Source organism: Lissotriton vulgaris, chromosome 1_1 (assembly GCF_964263255.1).
Source record: "Lissotriton vulgaris chromosome 1_1, aLisVul1.2, whole genome shotgun sequence".
NCBI lineage: Eukaryota > Metazoa > Chordata > Amphibia > Caudata > Salamandridae > Lissotriton > Lissotriton vulgaris.
Genome location: NC_141685.1, coordinates 399,936,563 through 399,958,773, shown reverse-complemented (window position 1 = coordinate 399,958,773; position 22,211 = coordinate 399,936,563). Strand labels below are relative to the sequence as shown.

General features: G+C 45.5%; 1 protein-coding gene across 1 annotated transcript in view; it reads left to right on the top strand.

Moving 5' to 3' along the window:
* The window catches only part of IFT25 (intraflagellar transport 25), a 156,485-nt gene extending 143,030 nt beyond the window's left edge, over nucleotides 1-13,455 (top strand). Inside the window, exon 5 of the mRNA XM_086952490.1 lies at nucleotides 12,845-13,455. Coding sequence (XP_086808616.1) covers nucleotides 12,845-12,934 — 90 coding nt within the window. The 3' untranslated portion in view covers nucleotides 12,935-13,455. The remainder of the gene's footprint in view (nucleotides 1-12,844) is intronic.
* The last annotated feature ends 8,756 nt before the right edge of the window (nucleotides 13,456-22,211 follow it).

The window sequence follows — 22,211 nt, the reverse complement described above, 5'->3', positions numbered from 1 at the left end:
TTTTCGGCCGATACCGATCGGTAAAGCCCTACCTACATCGGGCCCTTGGTTATCACAAACACAGTTGGAGGTGATAGTTCCGTCTTGAACATTCTGTAGGCTGGAATGCAGTGCCTAAAACCCAAATTTTTAAGAAGAGGAACAAGCCAGTACTTTCTAGCTTTTTTATAGGCATTGCAAAAAAACAAAACCTGTAGATCATTTTCCAGCTGGTATGAGCATGCGGGGCATTGCTTAGAGGGAAAAGGCTGGGACCAAGTACTTGTAAATGCTCTAAGAGGAAGGGTGCCATACCTCCATTGTAGAAATAATTTCCTGGTGAAGGCAGGGCAGATTCCATCGAAAACATGTTCCAGGTGGTAGGAGTCTTTAAATTGAATGGATGAGATTGTTAAAGTCCCCAACCGTATATTCCCTAGTAAAGTGTTTAGTTTTGAATATCATAATATTCCTTTGATAAACGTTTGCGTGAGACCTTACTGCAAGCGTTTTCAGGGTCAAGCCATAATTCTGGCCTTCCCAAACTTTCACATGTCTTTTTTATATATTTTAACCAGGGAGTGTTTGTTATATTTGGTAAACTTAAAATCTCTTTCAGCTCCATCTTGTAAGTCAGAAGCTCTGGAGTAATCCAGAGTCGGCGCCAGAATGTTAGTGGTTTTAGACCCAATTCTTCTTCTATCGATCTAAGGCCCAAATGAAGTCTGAGATGAAGAAGCAGGGTGCCCAAAGGCAGGGCTACCAACTGCCTAATAAACTTGTTTTCTGTTGTCGTTAAGTTTTGGCCGGATGTGTGCCCCCACAGTTCCCCGCCATGTGTAACTGCCCCCCTCGCCTGCATTTTGTAAATTTCGAGCGATGGACTGAGGGGTTTAAAAGTCGATCTATTTATTATCTTGGAGATGCCGCCCGTTAACTGGACCAATTTAAGATTGGCCTTTATTTGGTGTGTATCCCAGGTCATATTTTGATTGATGGTCACCCCTAAATACTCGAATGTACAGACCCTCTCTAGGCTTGTTGTGCCTATAGTTGGCTTAGGACAAGTTGTAGATGGGGCGCTGAAAATCATATATTTAGTTTTCAGGGCATTAATCTCCAGCCCGCTCTCACCACAGAATGTTACAAAACCATCCAGGACTCGTTGTATCCCCATCGGGAATTTTGACAGCAGCAGGGTGTCATCCGCAAACATGATTGCGGGCACCCTGCTGCCGTTGAGCCTTGGGGCATCTATGTCATTGATCCTAGTCAGATAGGCGATTACCCTGTTGACAAAGAGGCAGAACAGGGTAGGTGCAATCACACAGCCCTGTTTCACCCCCCTGTCAACGGGGAATCTTGCTGAGAGCATCCCATTCCTGCCACACCTGACCCGTGCAATGTTTTCTTGGTGGATTTTATCAATATGTTCAAGATGTCAGGTGGAATGCCCAGCTCCGCTAGCACGGACCACAGTTAAGATCTTGGCACCAAATCGAAGGCGGCACGCAAGTCTACAAAGCCCGTGTATAGGCTGCCACCTTCGATTGATACAGTTTTCCAAAATAGCAGGTTAAGACGGAAAATCTGGTCCGTTGTTGAAGTTTTCCTTCTGAATCCTGCCTGGTAGGGGCTCAGAATGGAAAACTCTTCAATCCAATCTTGGAGGCGATCTAATATCAGTCTCCCGAATAGCTTTTGTGACACATCGATGAGGCTGATGGGCCTGTAGTTGGCTGGTAGCAGAGGTGAACCCTTCTTAAATATAGGGACAATCTCTGCGCCCAGCCAAGTACAGGGCACCTCCATGCCCCTCACGACGGCATTGAAGATCATCAGCAGGTAGGGTTGCCCATACGTCTGGTTCTTGTTTAAAGAGGTCACCCGGAAACCCATCCAGGCTAGGAGCTTTACCAGATGCTAGTCTAGGGATAGCAACTCGCACCTCTCCCTCAGTGAAAGGATCCCCCTCTGGCTGTGGGCCAATGATTGGCAAGGGGTGAGCTAGGGCCCCGTCTATATCCACATTAACTCCCGTATAGAGAGCTTGAAAGTGTTCTTCCCAAGCCTTAGCTGAGATATTAGGTTTGACAGCCGGAAGTGGCTCATCGGAACCCGTATTTACAATTCACCAGAATTTACGGGAGTCCCTCTCAGCTGGTGTGGTGGTGAGATTCTCCCATTTCTCCTGGTCCCATTCCGCCTTAGCATGGGTGCTCAACTGCTTGTAGTCCCTTCTCCTTGCCTGTATTACAGATCTATCATTGCCTTGTTTTAGGAAATTTACTAGATCTGATTTGGCCTATCGGCAGGCAGCATTGTACCACGAGGGACTGCCCCGGTTTTTCCTGGGGAGAAAATAACCTCAGCCATGGTCTTAATAAGGTCCTCATGGGCGGACCAGAGTTTTATATGCATGTCCTGGGTGTTGGGTTGCTCCACTAGTTCACTCACCTTTTCGAGTGTGGGAATAACACGGCCATATAACTCTGAGACCCTTTCTGGGTTTGTGGCTAGTTTTTCCCACTCACTCTGCGTCTATTGTTCGTCAGGGTCAACCCTATCGCAGACACATCTACATCAACCCGGTTTTCATTATCTAATCCGGGGAGAGAATATTCTAATTCTAGGGCATTATGGTCGCTATCATCTCTGACTATCACCCTGAAGTCTTTAATTTTGAACCAAGAGGACAATTGGACTAAAATATAGTCCAATCGTGACTCCCTCCCTACTTTATTAAATGTACATTTAGGGGGGATGTCAGAATTCATGCGGCCATTACAGGCCCTTATAGCATGTTTGAGGGTTAGAGCTGTTATCTGTACCGCCAAAGGTGTCCAGGCTCTGGGTGGAGGAGCCACCCTAGGAGGTACTAACCATAGCGCGTCCTCCTCCATTGATGTTCCATCTAGTAATCCTATTAGTGGCTCAAAGTGGCAGTTCAGGTCCCCTCCAACCAAGAACGGCGTACCCTTGGCAATATCATTGAGGAAGGTGGAAAGTTCCTCAATGGTACTCGATTCCTGAGTTATGTTCACCGGCCTGGAGTAAACATTTACCACTGCCAATTTAGTGGAGTTGGGCCATTCCATGATGATGAATTGAACATCCTCCGAAGCTGTAAAGTAAGATGTAGCCTTGCACCCCAAGTGGGTTGCCACCCAGATAGCAAGGCCACCAGAGGGACGCCCCATGCCACCCCATTGTGCAGGAATGGAAAATACAGCAAAGCCTGGGCGAGTGTATTCCTCTCTCGCCCAAGTTTCTTGGAACATACAGACATCTTTGGAGTCTATGAATGTGCTCCAATCTGGGCAATCGAACTTATTTCCCTGACCAGCCAGATTCCAAGACAGTATCTTTAGTGTAGCTGGTTTGGAATTGAGGGTAATACTTGGGGTGGCCCCCTGGCCAATTAAGCTGGCCGGCGATGTTACACTTTGCTTCGAATCCCCGTGACTGGCCGTGGGTTGCGTATTTCTAGACAGTAGCCTATCAAAGGACTGTTGGCAATCCTTATCATGGTGTTGTTCTACGTGGGACCTGGTCCCTGGGATGCCAGCTATACCTCGACCGGAGAAGATGATCTTGCCCGCCCGCTCACCCCTGGATCGATATTGTGCCAACCCCTCCTCGGCGGATTGTGTCAGTCAATCATGTCCAGGCAGCTAAACCTATTGTGTGTTGTGAGATAGGCAGGCTGTTGAACTATGGGGCGGTGGAATTCCCTTCTCTCTCTGCTCCCCGAGCCTCTCCCTCTCATTGGGACTGCATCCCATCCTTCCTCCTCCCGTGCGTTGCTCCAGGGCGGGTAAAAAAAAGGATAGGGGTAAGGACTGAATAATGTCCCTTGATCACGGTATGGCCACCCGCATATGTGAGAAACAGTCCTAGGATCCCTGAAATTAATCAGGACGCAGTCACTGTTAGTAGATTTCGTTGTATTGCCTAGCCAGGGGACTCTTCTTACCATAAGTACCTCACTCGCTATTCCTGGGGGGAGGGGTCTATTTACAGTAAGCCAATTGACCACCTTGTTTTTTAATGAGGCGGCAGATTCTTTGGTCCCTGGATTTAACTCCGGTATGCCCGTTAGGATAACTACGTATGGGCTAGCCTCAGGGGGGAGGTCCATGGATAGGATCTTGTTTGTTTTGTCACCCACCCCCTGGTTGGATTTAATATTAGACTCAATGTGATTAGTTGTAGTTGCACCTCGGTTGGGTTGGGGAGTTACAGGGTGAGTAGTAGGTGGCTGCAGTTTTGGAGTGTTTGGAACTATTCTGGCGTCCTTAGTAGAGGCTGCTGTTATACCCCTCTTACTCTTAGATAAAACCCCACCCCTGTGAGCCTTAGTATCTACTTTAAGGCCATCGGCTATTAATGCCGATGTTTTTTCAATTATTGTCAGTCTAGCTTCAATCGTAGTTAAACGGGCTTCTAAGGGGCTAATCGGTGACCTCCGGAGGGCGCCAATATTGGCGATAGTAATAGCACCTCCTTCCGTTGGTATGGGGCTGGTGTTCGGCTGCTCTGTGACTCGCGCCAAATCATCAGGGGGTTTGGGTACGGTTTTACTGTTTTTCAAGATGTTAACCTCCACTGAAATATTGTGTTTGGCAATTTTTGCCTTACGACCCCCAGGGTTTTGGGCCCCTCTTTTCCTTTTGGGTACTGCTCCTTCCCTATCTCCCTGTTTTTGGCGACTATCTCTGGCGCTAGGGGTTACATTATTTATAGTAGTTAATACTGGGGAAGAGGAGCTAGATTGTAATTGGGCGGGGGGTGAGGACAATTATCGTATTTCATCAGTGCCTAGGGATTCGTTGTCCCTATGTTGTGGAGTCAAGTTAGATACATTAGGCAGACCCATCGCCCCATTGTCCCGTGTTACCAGCTCCATGGTGTCGAGTCCATTCTCAGGAGTTCTGGCATGCGCTATAGTGCCCATGGAAGATCTTTTTACCCATGCAATTTCCTGGGATATGCGCCTCTCCAGTGTGGTAATTTCATCAATTAAAAGGGAGCCAGCTTTAACAAAGTAGTTGTCCAAAGTACTGTTAGATGTCCACCAGCCAGCATGGTTTTGCTCCTCGTCTCTCTAGTGGCCATAATCCTTTAAGCGAGGTCAGTTTGCTGTGCAAAATATGGGAGCGAAAAGCCAAGAGGGGTGGCCCGGACCGGTCTCGCCCGTGCTCGAACGGGCTCAAACGGGCCAGTCTGTCGCGCGTCGCGATATAAAAGGCCAATAATATAGATGAATGGCAGTGGAGGCGGGAAGAGACAGAGCGCTGCCGCGCGGGCTGCCGGTCCTCGCAGTCCCGCCTGTGCTCCACACAATGCCCCAAGACGACAGTTCACCAAATGACTGCCTGCTTTGTACTGCGGTGGCGGCGGGAAGAGGACGGTGCGCTGCCGCGCTGGCTGCCGGTCCTCGCAGTCCCTCCTGTGCTCCACACAATGCCCCAAGACGAAAGTTCATCAAATGACTGCCTCCGAGCGGCTCCCGCGAAGCGGGGGCCGCGAGGCGCTGCTTTGTACTGCGGTGGGGGCGGGAAGAGGACGGAGCGCTGCCGTGCGGGCTGCCGATCCTCACAGTCCCGCCGGTGCTCCACACAATGCCCCATGCAATGCCCCAAGACGAAAGTTCACCAAATGACTGCCTCCGAGCGGCTCCCACAAGGCGCTGCTTTGTACTGCGGTGGGGGCGGGAAGAGGACGGAGCGCTGCCGCGTGGGCTGCCGGTCCTCGCAGTCCTGCCGGTGCTCCATACAATGCCCCAAGACGAAAGTTCACCAAATGACTGCCTCCGAGCGGGCGCTGCTTTTTACTGCGGTGGGGGCAGGAAGAGGACGGAGTGCTGCCGCGAGGGCTGCCGGTCCTCGCAGTCCCGCCGGTGCTCCACACAATGCCCCAAGACGAAAGTTCACCAAATGACTGCCTCCGAGCGGCTCCCGCAAAGAGGCGGCCGCGGGACCATGCTTTGTACTGCAGTGGGGGCGGGAAGAGGACAGAGCTGTGCCGCGCAGGCTGCCGGTCCTCGCAGTCCCGCCGGTGCTCCACACAATTCCCCAAGACGAAAGTTCACAAAATGACTGCCTCCGAGCGGCTCCCGCGAAGCGGGGGCCGCGAGGCGCTGCTTTGTACTGCTGTGGGGGCGGGAAGAGACAGAGCACTGCCGCGCGGGCTGCCGGTCCTCGCAGTCCCGCCTGTGCTCCACACAATGCCCCAAGACGAAAGTTCACCAAATGACTGCCTGCTTTGTACTGCGGTGGGGGCGGGAAGAGGACGGAGCGCTGCCGCGCTGGCTGCCGGTCCTCGCAGTCCCGCCGGTGCTCCACACAATGCCCCATACAATGCCCCAAGACGAAAGTTCACCAAATGACTGCCTCCGAACGGCTCCCGTGAAGCGGGGGCCGCGAGGCGCTGCTTTGTACTGCGGTGGGGGCAGGAAGAGGACAGAGCGCTGCCGCGTGGGCTGCCGGTCCTCGCAGTCCCTCCGGTGCTCCACACAATGCCCCAAGACGAAAGTTCACCAAATGACTGCCTCCGAGCGGCTCCCGCAAAGCGGGGGCCGTGAGGCGCTGCTTTGTACTGCGGTGGGGGCGTAAAGAGGACGGAGCGCTGCTGTGCGGGCTGCCGGTCCTCGCAGTCCCGCCGGTGCTCCACACAATGCCCCAAGACGAAAGTTCACCAAATGACTGCCTCCGAGCGGCTCCCGCGAAGCGGGGGCCGCGAGGCGCTGCTTTGTACTGCGGTGGGGGCGGGAAGAGGACGGAGCGCTGCCGCGCGGGCTGCCGGTCCTCGCAGTCCCGCCTGTGATCCACACAATGCCCCAAGACGAAAGTTCACCAAATGACTGCCTCCGAGCCGCTCCCGCGAAGCGCTGCTTTGTACTGCGGTGGGGGCGGGAAGAGGACGGAGCGCTGCCGCGCGGGCTGCCGGTCCTCGCAGTCCTGCCTGTGCTCCACACAATGCCCATAGACGAAAGTTCACCAAATGACTGCCTCCGAGCGGCTCCCGCGAAGCGGGGGCGCGAGGCGCTGCTTTGTACTGCGGTGGGGGAGGGAAAGAGGACGGAGCGCTGCCGCGCGGGCTGCCGGTCCTCCACACAATGCCCCAAGACGAAAGTTCACCAAATGACTGCCTCCGAGCGGCACCCGCTGCTCATTATACTTTGGGGAAGGATCCTCACTTTCATAGCCTAACAGGGACACTAGCGTGGTTTGATTGAACTTGTCCGTGGGATAGGAACAGGGTGGTAGCACATGGTTTCAGGCCAACACCCTTAACCACTCCAGACCTTGCTCTTCTGCTGCTTATAATGTTAAGCAGCATGAGAGAAGCGCCAGTATTAGCTTGAGCGTGCTTGCTCAATGCTCCCTCAGGCACTAGGGGCCTGTGCCTGCTTCACCCAGCTACGACCGCTTGTATTGGAGAGGTTTAAATTGTGCATATCTGGCTGGCCGTCGCAAGACAGACAGCCAAAGTGACATGAGCACTTCAACTTAAGGGCCCACCACGCCTCTTTGCTGCTACCAGTCAGCAGCAATGGCCCGCCCATCCTGATGGTCAGCTCGGCAGTAGTGAAAAATAAAATGGTAATAAATGTATTACCATTTTATTTTGTCGACTCTGCTGCATTTTATTCAGAGTTGATGCTCCTCCACCCCAATAGAGGCACCACGGCTGCTATATTGATAATCCTAGTGTCTTCCCACATCTATAACTATAATCAAGTTTTAGGCAGTCACTTTATCCCCAACAAACTCAGAGACAGAAGTCTGATAGAACAAAGCTGAGCTTTCAACACCCAGACAGAGGATACACACAAATTGTTTTGCCATTCTGTTTCACTCTTTTGAAGTGTGCCCCTAATGTTATATGTAAACCCAGCAGACCTTTCAAAAAGGCTTTGACACTGTAATGTCAAAAAGAAGCCCACTATGATCGGGTCCTGTCGGGCTTCCGGAGGACAAAAGAAGTACTAGGTGACATCTGCCTTTTACAGTGGAGGCCTCTTTGAACTGTGACCAAAGTATTGTATGAAAAACCTGAGCAGGCCTGTCAAGCAGTTCTTGACACTCCAGCTAGATGAGACACTGTGTCAACAATAAGCCCACCACAGGGTAGACCTCTTTGAAGTTAATCAAGTCCTTGTGCCTAGCCCACATGACATCCTGTCAAGGGTACAACACCACCTCCCCACACACAACGCCTATTGTACCTGTCCTGGGAGCAATTCAGGCCTCTTTCATAACTATTGAAATCATAATCACCGGCTGGCAGAAAAAGAAGAGAAAAATGAGATTTAGCTTCGAGGGGCTTCATTCAGGGCAAAAGTAACTTTCTAAAATTCCCCTTTGCAAAATATTTATTACAAATCCGACTTCATCAGTCAATTGGGCTTGTAATAAATAATTCAAAAAGTCAACATTTTAATTTGTAGCTGTGTCCTAGCTGGAGATAAGATTTAATAAACTTCATATTGTATCACAATGACTTCATATTGTATCACAATGCTTTCCTACAGAACAGCCACCACTGTTACATCAAAAAAAGGTTTTAGTGCTTTTTGCTGTAAGGACATGTTTAATTTTAAACTGTAATATGTTCTACTTTTAAATACAATCCCCCAGATGCATAAAGCATCCATTTTGCGATTCCTCATTAGCGAAAAATAAGGATTCGCTAATAAGGAATAGCAAAATGCCATGCATGAAGAACTCGCTTAAAAAATAGCAATTTCTTACAAATTCCTTAATTGAGAGTCGCAATTAAGGAATACCTCCCCATAAAGGCCCATAGGAATGAATGGGAAGACAATCTCAATTTGCGATTCTCTATTAGAGAATCGCAAATTGAGATTGCAATTTCAAGGCTGCCAGGGTGTCAAAAGGACTCCCTGTTGCACCCCTGAAATCTGCATATGGGTACATTTTGCACACACAAATGGAACTTTGAAAAATGCACTTTAGTGCATTTTTCAAAGTTTTTGCAAATTACCATGAATTTCAACTTCATGGTAATTTGCGCCCCCTATTTGCGAAATCGCAAATTTTTTAACTTTAATGCATTGCATTTAAGGAATCTCAAATTGAGATTCCTTAAATGCAATAGCAATTTAAGTAATCGCAAGTTTACGATTTTCTTAAATCGTAATTTTTGCATTTGGGATGATGCATCCCAAATGCAAAAATACCAGTCGCAAAGGGGCAGATTCTGAGAATCTGCCCCTTTGCAAGCGGATTTTAGCTTGATGCATCTGGGCTTATGCCTCTGGTCTTATGGCCAATAAGATCTACTTTGGAGTGACATCATAATATTTAGGGATTATTTTGACAGATTGAATTTGCAGTTAAAACCTGCACAGCCAAGTTACTGGTGGCAGGCCTGCAGTCATGTTTACATTCTCACTACAGCGTATGGAAAAATGGGTGCTGCAGTCCACTTATGACATTTAACTTAGGGGCACTATTGGTACACCTTGGTACCATTGTAGGTCTTATAGGTAAGTTAAGTATGCCAATGTCCTAATGTTTAAGGAGTAGCACAAACATTTTACCACTAGTTAACTGGGAACCACTGGGTTTCCATCAGCATTTGTCGTACTGGCAGTTGCACTTTTGTCACTGAGATACCCGCCAGGTGGGCAGAGATCTATAAATATGGGGGATGTTCGGCAGAAGTGCAAGAGGCCGTAATTCCTGGGGGGCTGTCAGGTAATCCACCAAGATCTAAATAACCCTTTTTTAGGTCTCGCCTATTATATCCCGCAGGGATAAATAGGCGAGATTATAGTAAGTGGAAAAGAAAGTCTACCTAGCATGCGGATCGCGTACAGTTCATGTGAGCTATGCCCGTGCACACCATCGCCAGCCACATCACGCACCACCATTTGTCTGAGCCTTGGCATCAGACTTCAAAGGAATGCGTTCCCCCGCCCCGCCCCAGCAATGCCGAGAGCTTGGGTTTTTTCGCATCCATTTCGCGGGGAAGCTGTATTTTGTTCGGCTTTCTCTGCACCTTTCTCAGTTTTTTTTCTGGACGAAAGTGAAAGCCTACCGTGCTTGTTTACGGTAGCCTTGCTCCTCAAATGCTGTTGCTGCGTTGCCATCTCTCTAGGGACATGCCGCTTGGAAACACTCGACTTGCTAGCTGCAATGCTACATCCGCTATGCTTTGCCTCTAGACACGTTGATCTCTCGCAGACTGTGCTGACTCTGCCCCTCCTGATTCTGAAACTGACCAAAGCAGTCACCACGCAGTCTCTTCTCTCTGTCTTATGATGTCTGCTCTGCCACCATTTACTTCGGACCCTCACCCTCACACCTCCTCACCCTCACAACCTCTCGCCCTCACACACCCTCACACCCACTAACCTTCACCCTCACACCCTCTCACCCTCTCGCTCACAACCCCTCACCCTCACGCTCACACCCCCTCACCCTCACCACTCCACACCCTCCCCCTCACACACCCTCACACCCCTTCACCCTCACACCCTCGCACCCCCTCACCCACCCTCACCCTCACGCCCCCTCACCCTCACACCCCCTCACCCTCACTCCCCCTCACCCTCACACCCCCTCACCCTCACACCCCCTCACCCTCACACCCACACACCACCTCACCATCACACACCCTCACCATCACACCCTCTCACCATCACACCCCCTCACCCTCACACACCTTCACTCTGACACCCCCCCCACCCTCACACAACCTCACACCCCCTCACCCTCACACCCTTTCACACACCTTCACCCTCACACACCTTCACCCTCACACACCTTTACCCTCACACACCTCACCCACCTCACCCACCTCACCCTCACACATCCTCAGCCTGACTAGAATAGCATAGCAAAACATAGCATAGCGAAACAAAACACAGTATAGCATAGCATAACAAAAAAAAGCATAGGATAGCATATCATAGCATAGCATAATAAAACAAAGCATAGGATAGCAAAACATAGCATAACAAAACATAGCATAGCAAAACACAACAAAGCATAGCATAGCATATCAAAACACAAAAAACATAGCGTAGCATAACAAAACATAGCATAGCATAACAAAACAAAGCATAGCAGAACAAAACATAGCATAACAAAACATAGCATAACATAACAAAACATAGCATAACATAGCATAAAACAAAGCATAGCATAACAAAACATAGCAAAACACAACACAACAAAACATAGCATAGCATAACATAACACAACAAAACATAGCATACATAACAAAACATAGCATTGCAAAGCATAGCAAAACATAGCATAGCATAACAAAACATAGCATGGCATAACAAAACTCAACATAGCATAGCATAACAAAACAAAGCTTAGCATAGCATACCAAAACATAGCATAGCATAGCAAAACATAGCATAACAAAACAAAGCATAGCATAATAAAACACCACAAAACATAGCATAGCATAACAAAACACAACAAAATATAGCATAGCATAGCATAACAAAACATAGCATAGCTCAACAAAACATAGCATATCACAACAAAGCATAGCATAGCAAAACACAACAAAACATAGCATAGCATAACATAATAAAATAGCATAACAAAACAAAGTATAGGATAGCAAAACTAAACATAGCATGACAAAACAAAGTTTAGGATAGCAAAACAAAACATAGCATTGCATAACAAAACATAGCATAACATAAAAAATAGCATAACAAAACACAACAACACATAGCATAACAAAACATAGCAAAACAACAAAACATAGCATAGCTTAACAAAACACAACAAAACATAGCATAGCAAAACAAAACACAAAAAACATAGCATAGCATAACAAAACATAGCATAGCAAAACAAAGCATAGCATAATAAAACACAACAAAACATAGCATAGCATAACAAAACATAGCATAGCATAACAAAACATACCATAGCATAACAAAGCATAGAATAGCAAAACGTAGCATAGCATAACAAAGCATAGCATAACAAATCAAAGCATAGCATAACAAAACACAGCATAGCATAACAAATCAAAGCATAGGATAGCAAAACAAACATAACATAGCATACAGCATCACTCAGGGGCACCACAACATCACTATGCGCTACCACAGCATCACTGAACGCCACAGCATCACTCGTTCGCCATCACAACATCACTCAGCGCCACCACAGCATCAATCTGTGCAACCATTCAACAACACCTGGTTCAAATATGTTCTCTCAATGTTTCAAGCTTTATTACAAATGTAACAAAAAGATGTTAATATTTCACTTCTGTTCTTGGATTTTCGTCACAATAAAATACACTGGACATAATCTTCACCAAAGTTATTTACAAAACTTTAAGCTATTGCCATTATAAATTACAATAACTTTTATTTAAGTATTAATTATTGAAAAAAAATTAAAAGCCATTGTTATTTGTAATATCAATCCATGTAAGTCACGTAAATACAACACATATTGCATTACAAATGCTATAGGTGTCACATTTGCGAAAGTTATAACTATTGGCATTGTAAATGACAAAGCTATTAATTTAGCTATTTTAAAAAACAAAACATAAATAAAAAATGTGTCATTACAATACCAATAGATCAAACTTTCCTAATGTGAGACCTATTGCATTGCAAATGCTTGTTTCTAATTACTTCTTTTCTAGTATAATTGTTGTAGCTCACTACAAACTTTCTGCTGTTTGATTACTGCTTTATGGACTCTGAGATTGGACTGTTTATATTCATGGACTGAAATGATAGCATTATGTGCAGCAGTGTTAGCAAGATGACTACTGGTCTTCAGATTTAGCTTGATCTGAAAGAGTTTTGTTAAAATGATCTATGTTTATCTATTTACAGCTTTCTGGAACCCAGGTTGCACACCTGCGATTTGTTATATTATCTGGCTTCGATCACTTTGTTGCAATAAACCGAGTGACTGCAGAGTGAGCAGCAGAAAACATCTCATGTGCATTTCTGGAACAAGAAAGAAGTGTCTGAAATATATACTACATTCTACATAAAGCATTGTTTGATCCTTGTATATAGTTTCACACACTTAAAAGTGGTGAATACATCCATTAGTAATTGTCTTAAATTATGTATCAAAGTGCATGTAAAGCATTCACTGTAAATATCTGTGGAATCCTTTCAGGAAAAAAGAAATTCAACTGTATAGTGTCTGTGCAAAGGTCAGAAATGGATTTAAATTACAATGAAAAAAGTTAATCCCTTTTACTACCCACTACCTCTGTTCTAAGTATGCTTCTCATAAGTTTTCTATTTGAAGATTTTTTTACATTGTATTATATTTTATTTGTGGTATATTCTGTACTAAAGCAAACATGTATTCAAAGTTAAAATCTATGTTTCGAAATGAATCACCTTTTCATATTGCATGATTTGTGTACAGCGCACTGATACCCTGATGGGTCAGGTTTGCACTTTATAAAACCTTTCAAATAAATAAACTAGGCTACTTCTTCCTTATTGTATAATAAGTTATGTAGAATGAAATGCACTTACAAATTAAGTATAACCAAACACCTGCAGCTTACGAAGTATCTACAGTGTTTTTCCTAGTTGCGCAATACCCCTCATTCAGGAATGTCTTGACCTCTTCAACTGCTACTTCACTTTTGCTCTTTAGCAACCCTAAACCTCCCCAAATATCATTAAAGCCAAGTTACATACATTAATTTCAGAGCACGGACCTCAAATCAGAACACATATGGCCTACATAGTAATTTCTTTCTATTAGTCTATGTAACAATGTCATGGAATAATAACCTTATACATAATAGCAATGTATAAAATTAATTTAAAAAGAGAATTATTTTAAAAAGTGTGATGTAGTGCCAACATTCCATAAAAAGGGGGGCAGTATGGTGTTAAAGTTCTAGATGGCATTATAATAAGATAATTACTCCTTTAAGTAGCACACCCAGAGACTATGGTACAAAATGAGGAAAAGGGCCATTGTCATCCTATGAGGTAGTTAAAATGTTCTTTAGTAATATTTTAACATGCGTGTCATGTAATGTACAGTGTCTACGTGCAAAGGTTTGCCATTTTCTCATATCTGAATTACCATTTCAGCTACACTGGGCCCATAGGATTGCAGGTGTAGGCTGCTATGGATCAATTGAAGTTTTCATTTGGTGGTTTGGCACTCCCAAAAGGCTGAATAGCCCCAGAATCTTTGTAGCCTTATCTGCAGCAGGTAAAACGGTGTGGACTACAGTATGGTGATCAAAGACCTTTAATGATCCACTTGGAAAGGAGTGTCTCCTGGGTTTTCCTTGGCCATCTCACTATAGAATACATAAATCTTAACATTCCAAAACTAGGAATAAGGTCTTCTTGATAATTAATGGAAATGGAACAATGTGATGTAGTAAACCACAGGAACTGTAATATTGACAGGTGGTCTATTTTGTTGAATCTTCACATTCAAGTAAATAGCCATTATTACAGCTATTTAGTGAATGGGTCTTGTTCACATATTTACTCACCTTAATCAATAATATCAAGATATAAGGCTATTTTGAAGAGTTGTGGCAATGCCCATTGACAGATAGGGAATATACCAAGTATGCTTGTACCTACAAGTTAAAAATTAATTTAGAGGCGGATCTCAAATCTCAAGACATTGTAATGATATGGCACATACTATACAATAATTTATTAATCCACTTCAGGCTTTCATGGGTTCTGCAATGTTCCCATTATGATACGAAATATAAGAGTGTGAATAAACTGACTAAAGAGTTAAAAGTGGTGAATGTTGCTATTGAATATGGCAATGAAATGTTTATGCTGTCTGACTTGTACCAACCATATGAGGGTTACTGGGAGATTCAGATGTACCGAGGAGGCCTGATGTACAAGGCCATTTTGTTTTCGCGAAGCCTGCGGCTCGCAATATCACAGGCTTGCAACCGCGAATAGGCTTTTTGTCCTGTATTAAACCCATGGGCGGCAGCTCAGTTCAGCATCATGTGACTCTGTGCAATACATCACTAAATCTCCCCGATGGTCCCCACCGCCTTGAAACCCATAAGGGGGTGATATGTTTGCGCTTTACAAATAAGAATTAAGTAAGTAATGGGTTGAGAAATGGATAACAAAAGACATGTTTAGGGCGTCTCTTCAGAATTTGCGAATTGCAAGGAAATGTATCAATTGTTTTGGAGCTGTGAACTGGTTGCAAAACATTGAGAAGTTACATACTCCCTAGTTGGGGTGACAACCCATTCTCAAAAGGGAAACAGTCATCTTGGTACTCTTTCCTCCTAGTGACTGCTATTGAAAAAAAAAAGTTTGTTGCGGAGCAGAAAGTGGTCTATAGGACCACTACCTACTCTTAAGCAAACTGTTCAAATTTGTTTTTTAAACACAGCCACGTTTCCTTTAAGGATAAATGGCTGCATTTAAAATAAAAAAATATATTATTTAAAAATGATCAGACATGGTGGTCTGCTGACCCCAGCAGGCCACCAGCCATGTGAAGGACCCTAAAGGGAATGATTCACAATTTGCAACCTACCTCATGAATAATAATAAGAACGTTTGGATTGGCACCCTCTCCAAAGGGGGATTTTGTGAACTGGCCAATTAGTACATACGTTGGTTCACAAAATTCTATTTCAATCACTAAAAGGAATGGAATGTTCGTACATCTTCCTCTGTATTCCTCCTTAGCCCACAATCATGAGTCTTCACTCTGAAACATATATGTCTCTTGATTTTCATTCATTGGAGCTGAAAAAAAAACTGAGGATATGTTCTTGTTGTATGTACATAGAGTAATAATAGAATAAATATGTTGTAATACACATAAGTCCAACATACAAACAAAAAATGTATTCTTCAAATCACACAACCTTCCCCCTTGCATATATAAATGTTATAATATTTACAAAACAACAATTATTAAAAATACAAGCTAATAGTAAAGTCAACAAGTACCTAAAACCATACTTCCTGGCTTAAAAAAATCCTCAAAAACGGTGATGGATCAAGCCCTGATCTTTGGACTGGGTAAGAGTGGTCTGCTCAATTCAGACACTCTGTTCATCACCACCCCCTTTTCTGAATCATTTTTGTCCACCATAAGCGTGGAAGGGTATACTCAGATGTGAGTCCCTAGCTCATTGCACCATCAGGATTCAAGCAAGCCGGGCCGAAGACGGCTGAAATGCCAGAAACCGGTCCCCGGTAGCTTGTTTCCTTCCCAGTATAAGAATTGGCTTGGTAGTTTGGTCTGCCCTGTTCCCATGATGCACTGGGCCAGGGTCAGACTAATTTGCATATAGCCAAGTTCTGAGCTGGGATGGTGCAGTGAGCTAAAAAACGGTGATGGATCAAGCCCTGATCTTTGGACTGGGTAAGAGTGGTCTGCTCAATTCAGACACTCTGTTCATCACCACCCCCTTTTCTGAATCATAAAAAAATCCTCAAGCATGAAGTATGTAAGGAAAGAATACATATTATCTCTTTTGCACCCAAACTTCCATTGTTTTCCATTATCCAAAACAAGTACATAAGAGAGAGAATACATATCACTTTGGGCCAGGAACCTTTCATACACCGACAAAACTCTATTATTTTCCATTATTTTAATTCTCCACCAAATGTTTTACTTGTATTATCTTTTAAGGTTGGGAATATTTGCCCTCTCCTTTCATCACAAAATTAGCCTTCATTACATAACGTGCATTTGTAAAGCGCACATTCACCCGGAGACATCTTGGCGCTGAATAACAAATGTTTATTGTTTACCTGTGCAATGGTACTCATTTTATTGACCTCAGAAGGATGAAATGCTGAGTGGACTAGCCGGGATTTGAACCTGTGACCACGAGTTCACACACATGCAATAGTCCACTAAGCCAACGGACCTGGCATACACTACTACCCAACCACCACAATTCAGATTCATTTCATTCAAACCCTTTCTATTGTTGTAAGATCTTTCACATGCTTTTGCAAACAGGCTGTTCTTTCCCTCATGCTTCCACAATTCACCTGAATCTGATCTTACTTCTGTAACCACATTGGAGATTCTGTAGGAGCAGGCGCCCTGCATTTAAGTGCTATGAAAGGGGATAACCCTGTCACCGAGTGGAATCCACTAGAGTTCAAATAATTTTGTTTAGTCCTTCTTTCCATGACAACCCATTTGTGAATGAAAGTTAGATATTCTCCATCTGTATTCGATTTACCGTTCTACTAGATCATTAGCTTGTGGTCTAAACAATGATTCCTTACCATGCTTTATCCCAAACTCTCCCATAAATGCAGACATTGCTGTTGAGACAAATTGCACCCCATTATTCGTTTCTAGCATCTTGAGTATCCTTTCGTCCCAAAATCTTCCTCTCAAAAACCTCAATACATTGTTAGTGCTTACCCGATCCATTGCCCTCACCACAAACCACTTACTGTGATAATCCACCACAACCACCGAGAAGCAGGTTTTTGCTCCTAATCTGTTAATAAAAGCAATAGGCAACCTCTCCCATGGTCTTTTACGTAATTCCATATAACTCCGAGGTAGTTATCTAATTATTTTTATCTTTATCACTGTTACCACATGCATAATAATATCTTTTTCCTCATCTTCTCGATCCACAATTGGCCGCCAGAAAAACTGTCTTAACCTTCTTTTAACCATGCTTCAACCCAGATGCCCCTCATGTACAATCTTGATCGACTTCACTCTTACCTTTCTTGGTGGAATAATGTGGTCACACCCCTAAAATCTTATCCCCATGAGTGATTAATTGTTTTTTCATCATGAAAATAAGACACTTATCTTCTTTCAAGTCCTTCCCCAATCTCCAGCTGCCACAATGCATTTTTATCACTTCATATAGCTTATCTTCCTCCCACAGCTCTCTTCCACTCCTCTTTGCTGAGAACCAACTCTCCTCCAATATGGACCCCGTAATCCCCTCCTACTTGTGTATATGATACATTCTCAACTGATGAATGTGATAAACAATGAGACAAAATGTTTTTGTTTTTTACCCCTTTTGCATAATCACTTACATAACTGAAATCCATCAGCGTCAATAGGCAATGTATTATCCTTGGATGTACTGCCCTCCAAACCTTAAACAATGGTTTATGGTCTGCTCTAACAATAAAAACGAAGGGCCCTAGTCACAAAAGTAATCTGAGACAAAATTCTAACTTTAGGACTTTCGGTATTCACAAAAGGCATTTAGGAGTAGTAAAGTTAGGATTCCTAAACTGAGAAAAATCCTAACTTTATGACTTTTGGTATTCACAAAAGGCATTTAGGAGTATATAATAATAATAATAATAATAATCTTTATTCAGCAGATATAAAAAATATGACCATAACAGATACATATGCATTAGCACAGCAATACAGTACAATAATCATCCTGGGCAGCCAGGGCACCGCATCAGCATAAGGGCTGGGGCTCGGGAGGGCCCCACACAACAATCTGCCGATCAAACACAATGGCGAGAGATAAAGACCCTAAAGCCACCAAATAGGGCAAAATGGACAAGTACACTAAAGCGATCCCCCTGCCCCCGGAAACGGCAGGCACGGCCAGAGCCCTGTGGACAACACAACTCTCCTCAGGCGATCCACTCCTCAAGAGAAGTACTAGAGGGAAGAATAGCCAAGGTAAGATCAGAGGGGACGCTCTTGCGTCTAGATATGTGTAACATCTCCGAAAGGGTGACGCATTTCCGAAGTGGAAGACGCATCAGGCTCCCTGCAGAGAGGTCACCGGCCTAACAGCGGCGTTGAAGGACGTGACCTGGAGAGCGGACCATGCCGAAAACAGGGCCCGCAAAAACAACCTGTGCTGCATTGGATTTCCAGAGGGCACAAAGGGCGCAGACCCCAATGCCTTCCTGTCCAAATGGCTCAGATACTCACTGACATCAGCTACATTTTTGGGCTGTTTCATAATTGAACGGGCCCATAGGATGTCCGGTATGCAGCTACCAACTGGAGCCCCCCCCCCGCGACCAATGATTGCACGGTTCCTCAATTTCCAGAACTGTGACCTAATACTCAGGGAATGGAGAAATCTCAGGGAGCTTAATCACGCAAACACCAGGATAATGGAGTTTCCAGATTACTCCAGAGAAGTGCAGAGGCTTTGACGCATATTTGACTCAGTCAAGGTCAAACTCAGAGCTCCTCGTCTCCAGCACATGCTCCTCTTCCCTGCAAAGCTGAAAGATCTTTCAGGACAAAGCATACTGCTTCCAAACGCCAGAGGAGGCAGTGGCATGGATTGAGGAGCGCCTGCAATGAGAAGAAGTCAAAGAGCGGAGGAACCTACGCGTAGGGGCTCCCAGAAAACACCGTACCCTAGGCCTAAGAGAGAAAAAGTGAGACGCCTGACCACCGGGACTCTGGGTACGCAGGCTGGAACCCCATTTCATACGCCATCCCACGACTGGAGTGGGGACCAAAAGTCAAACTCAGAGGAGTCTGCGAAAGATAGACCTCGGAGGAAACAACCGAGCGAGTGGGGGGCGGATCACCCGATCCTTCAGACGAGATAACTCAGCTGACGAAAATAGCGATCATCTGCTCCTCCCCAACATTAATCTCATGGAACATAGGACGGGTGGTCCACTGAACGAACGCTAACAAAACAACAACCCCTCACAGAGAGCAAACAAGGACACAATCCGGGGCTAACTGGTGGCCGAGCCAGTGCAGAAAGACAGAGAACACCCCATAGACAATGGCTACTTCAAGTCACTAAAAAACGGACTGACTATAAGTCTATATCCTTTTTGTTGGTCCAATCTTTCATAGTTAACATCAGATTAATTTACTGTAAGGGTAGGGTGAGGGTACAGACCTCTCGGGATACACCTACGCCAAGATTGTCATGTTGAGCATTGGGGACTTGGGCGCCGGCAGTGGGAGAGAGTAGGGTGGGGGATCAGAGGGGGGGGGGCAGGCAGCAGATTGTGTTGATGGAGAAATTGTTACCCATTTTTTTAACCAGACACCAGACATTAGGAGCAGCATACAAACAGTCAAGTGTGCTGAGCAGCTACAGGACGCAAATAAGCGGTAGGCATGAGACCACACACAAGAACTAAGGGTGACAGAAGCTATTTGGGGAATGGGGAACAAGGTCAAGAGGGGGTTAGTTACCAGATACCTCAGGAGGATTAAACCTGACATAGTCCTTCTCCAGGAGACACACCTGCATGGTGAGAACTGTCCCTTTCTGAGGAAGGAGCCATACACTGTGCTAGCTCATGTGGGCTTCATGTCCGGATCAAGAGGAGTCGCTATACTAATCAGGGAAAATACAGCCTTTCACATAACCAAGATCTGGGCAGATCCCAATGGCACATACACGGCAGTGCAGGGCACATAGGGTAGGGGAGAATTTACCCTGAACAGTGCGTATGCTCCACCATGACTACAGAACCCCACACTGAACAAGTTAGCGGAGATACTCCTTGGGTCTGACCCCTCCACACACATAGTAGGTGGCGATTTTAATGATGTCTGTTCCAAGGTAACTGAAGGATGCGCACACAGACTGACTAGCTGAATTTGTAGACTCTTTAGGACTGTTTGGCCTCTGGTGTAGACACAGTCCTAGAATACGGAGCTACTCATACTTCTAAGGGGATCATGTTACCTTCTCCAAAATGGACTATCTTTTCACGCCTGCAGGGAAACTAGGGGGAGTCAAAAGAGTGGAGTACCTCACTAGAGGTATATCCGACCACTCACCTCTATGGTTGATTGTGGGTGGGAGCGCCCCCAGTTCGCGGCGGGAGTGGCGGATGTCTGCTTGGGATCTGCATGATCCCAAGGTAGCCAGAGAGATCCGCTTAGCTACAAAGCAGTATTTCTGTGAAAACGAAGGCACAGTACCCTCGGCAGTAACGCTTTGGGAGGCATACAAGGCAGTACTGCGGGACAGAGCCCAAAACGCAATAGCCCAAAAATGTCGAGCGGAGACCTGCCAGGTATAGGCCTTAGAGCAGAAACACCTTGATCTGGAGAAAAATATTGGTCCCAGCACAGACGCGCAACAGCTTTGCCAGTTGGCGGTGCTGAGAGGCGAGTGCAGAGCACTGGTAGAGCGGGTGATGCGATCCCAACTTCTTGCCCAGCAACATAGACTTCATGAGTCTGGGGACATAACCGGAAAGCTATTGACATGGCTGAGCATCAGAGAAAAAGAGGTAAGATGGGTCTTAATATTCAGAAGAATGGGGTGGCTCACACAACTGCACAATCAATCAATCAGGGAAATTGTAAGCGCGCTACTCACCTGAGGGGGGTCTCAAGGCGTTGAGGGGAGAGAGGTCCGCCGGTCTGCTTAGCCGAAAAGGCAGGTCTTGAGAGTCTTCCTGAAGGTGCTCCAGGTCTTGGCTGCAATGTAAGAGAAGGATCTTCCAACTGCTCTGGCTCTGTGGATGTGTGGGGTTTCGGCCAGTGCAAGGTTGGAAAATTGGAGGTTTCTTTTGGGAACGTGGAAGTTGATTCTGTTGTTGAGGTATTTGGGTCAGTTGTTGTGTAGGCATTTGTAGGTGTGAGTGAGGATTTTGAAGGTGACTCTTTACTCCACGGGGAGCCAGTTGAGTCTTCGTAGGTGTTGGCTGACGTGTTCGTGCCGGGGGATGCCGAGGACGAGTCTGGCGGCTGTGTTTTGTATCGTCAGGAGTTTACGGAGTAGGGACTGGTTGATGCCGGCGTAGAGTGTGTTTCCATAGTCCAGTCTGCTGGTGATGAGTGTGTGGGTAACGGCGTTGACCTGTCGGTTCATGGTGAGTGATGAGTCAAGTATGATGCCCAGGTTCTTGGCGTGCATCCTAAAAACATTAAACCACACACTATCCCCAGTTATGCACCAGGTGCTTGAAGGACCCCTCCGTTTATGTTCCCCTCGTATTTCTTAGCTTTACTACAGATCTTAAAAAATTTGTGACACAAAATAATGTAAAAAGCTTCAGGGGACAGTTTTAAAAAAAGTAGAGCCACCTGGGCTTTCTTAAAATCATGTTTCCTTAAAAGCCCCTTAAGGCATTTAGGAGTAGTAAAGTTAGGACTCCTGACTTTACTACTCCTAAATGCCTTTTGTGAATTCCGAAAGTCGTAAAGTTAGGATTTTTTTCAGTTTAGGAGTAGTAAAGTTAGGAAGCCTAACTTTACTACTCCTAAATGCCTTTGTGAATACCGAAAGTC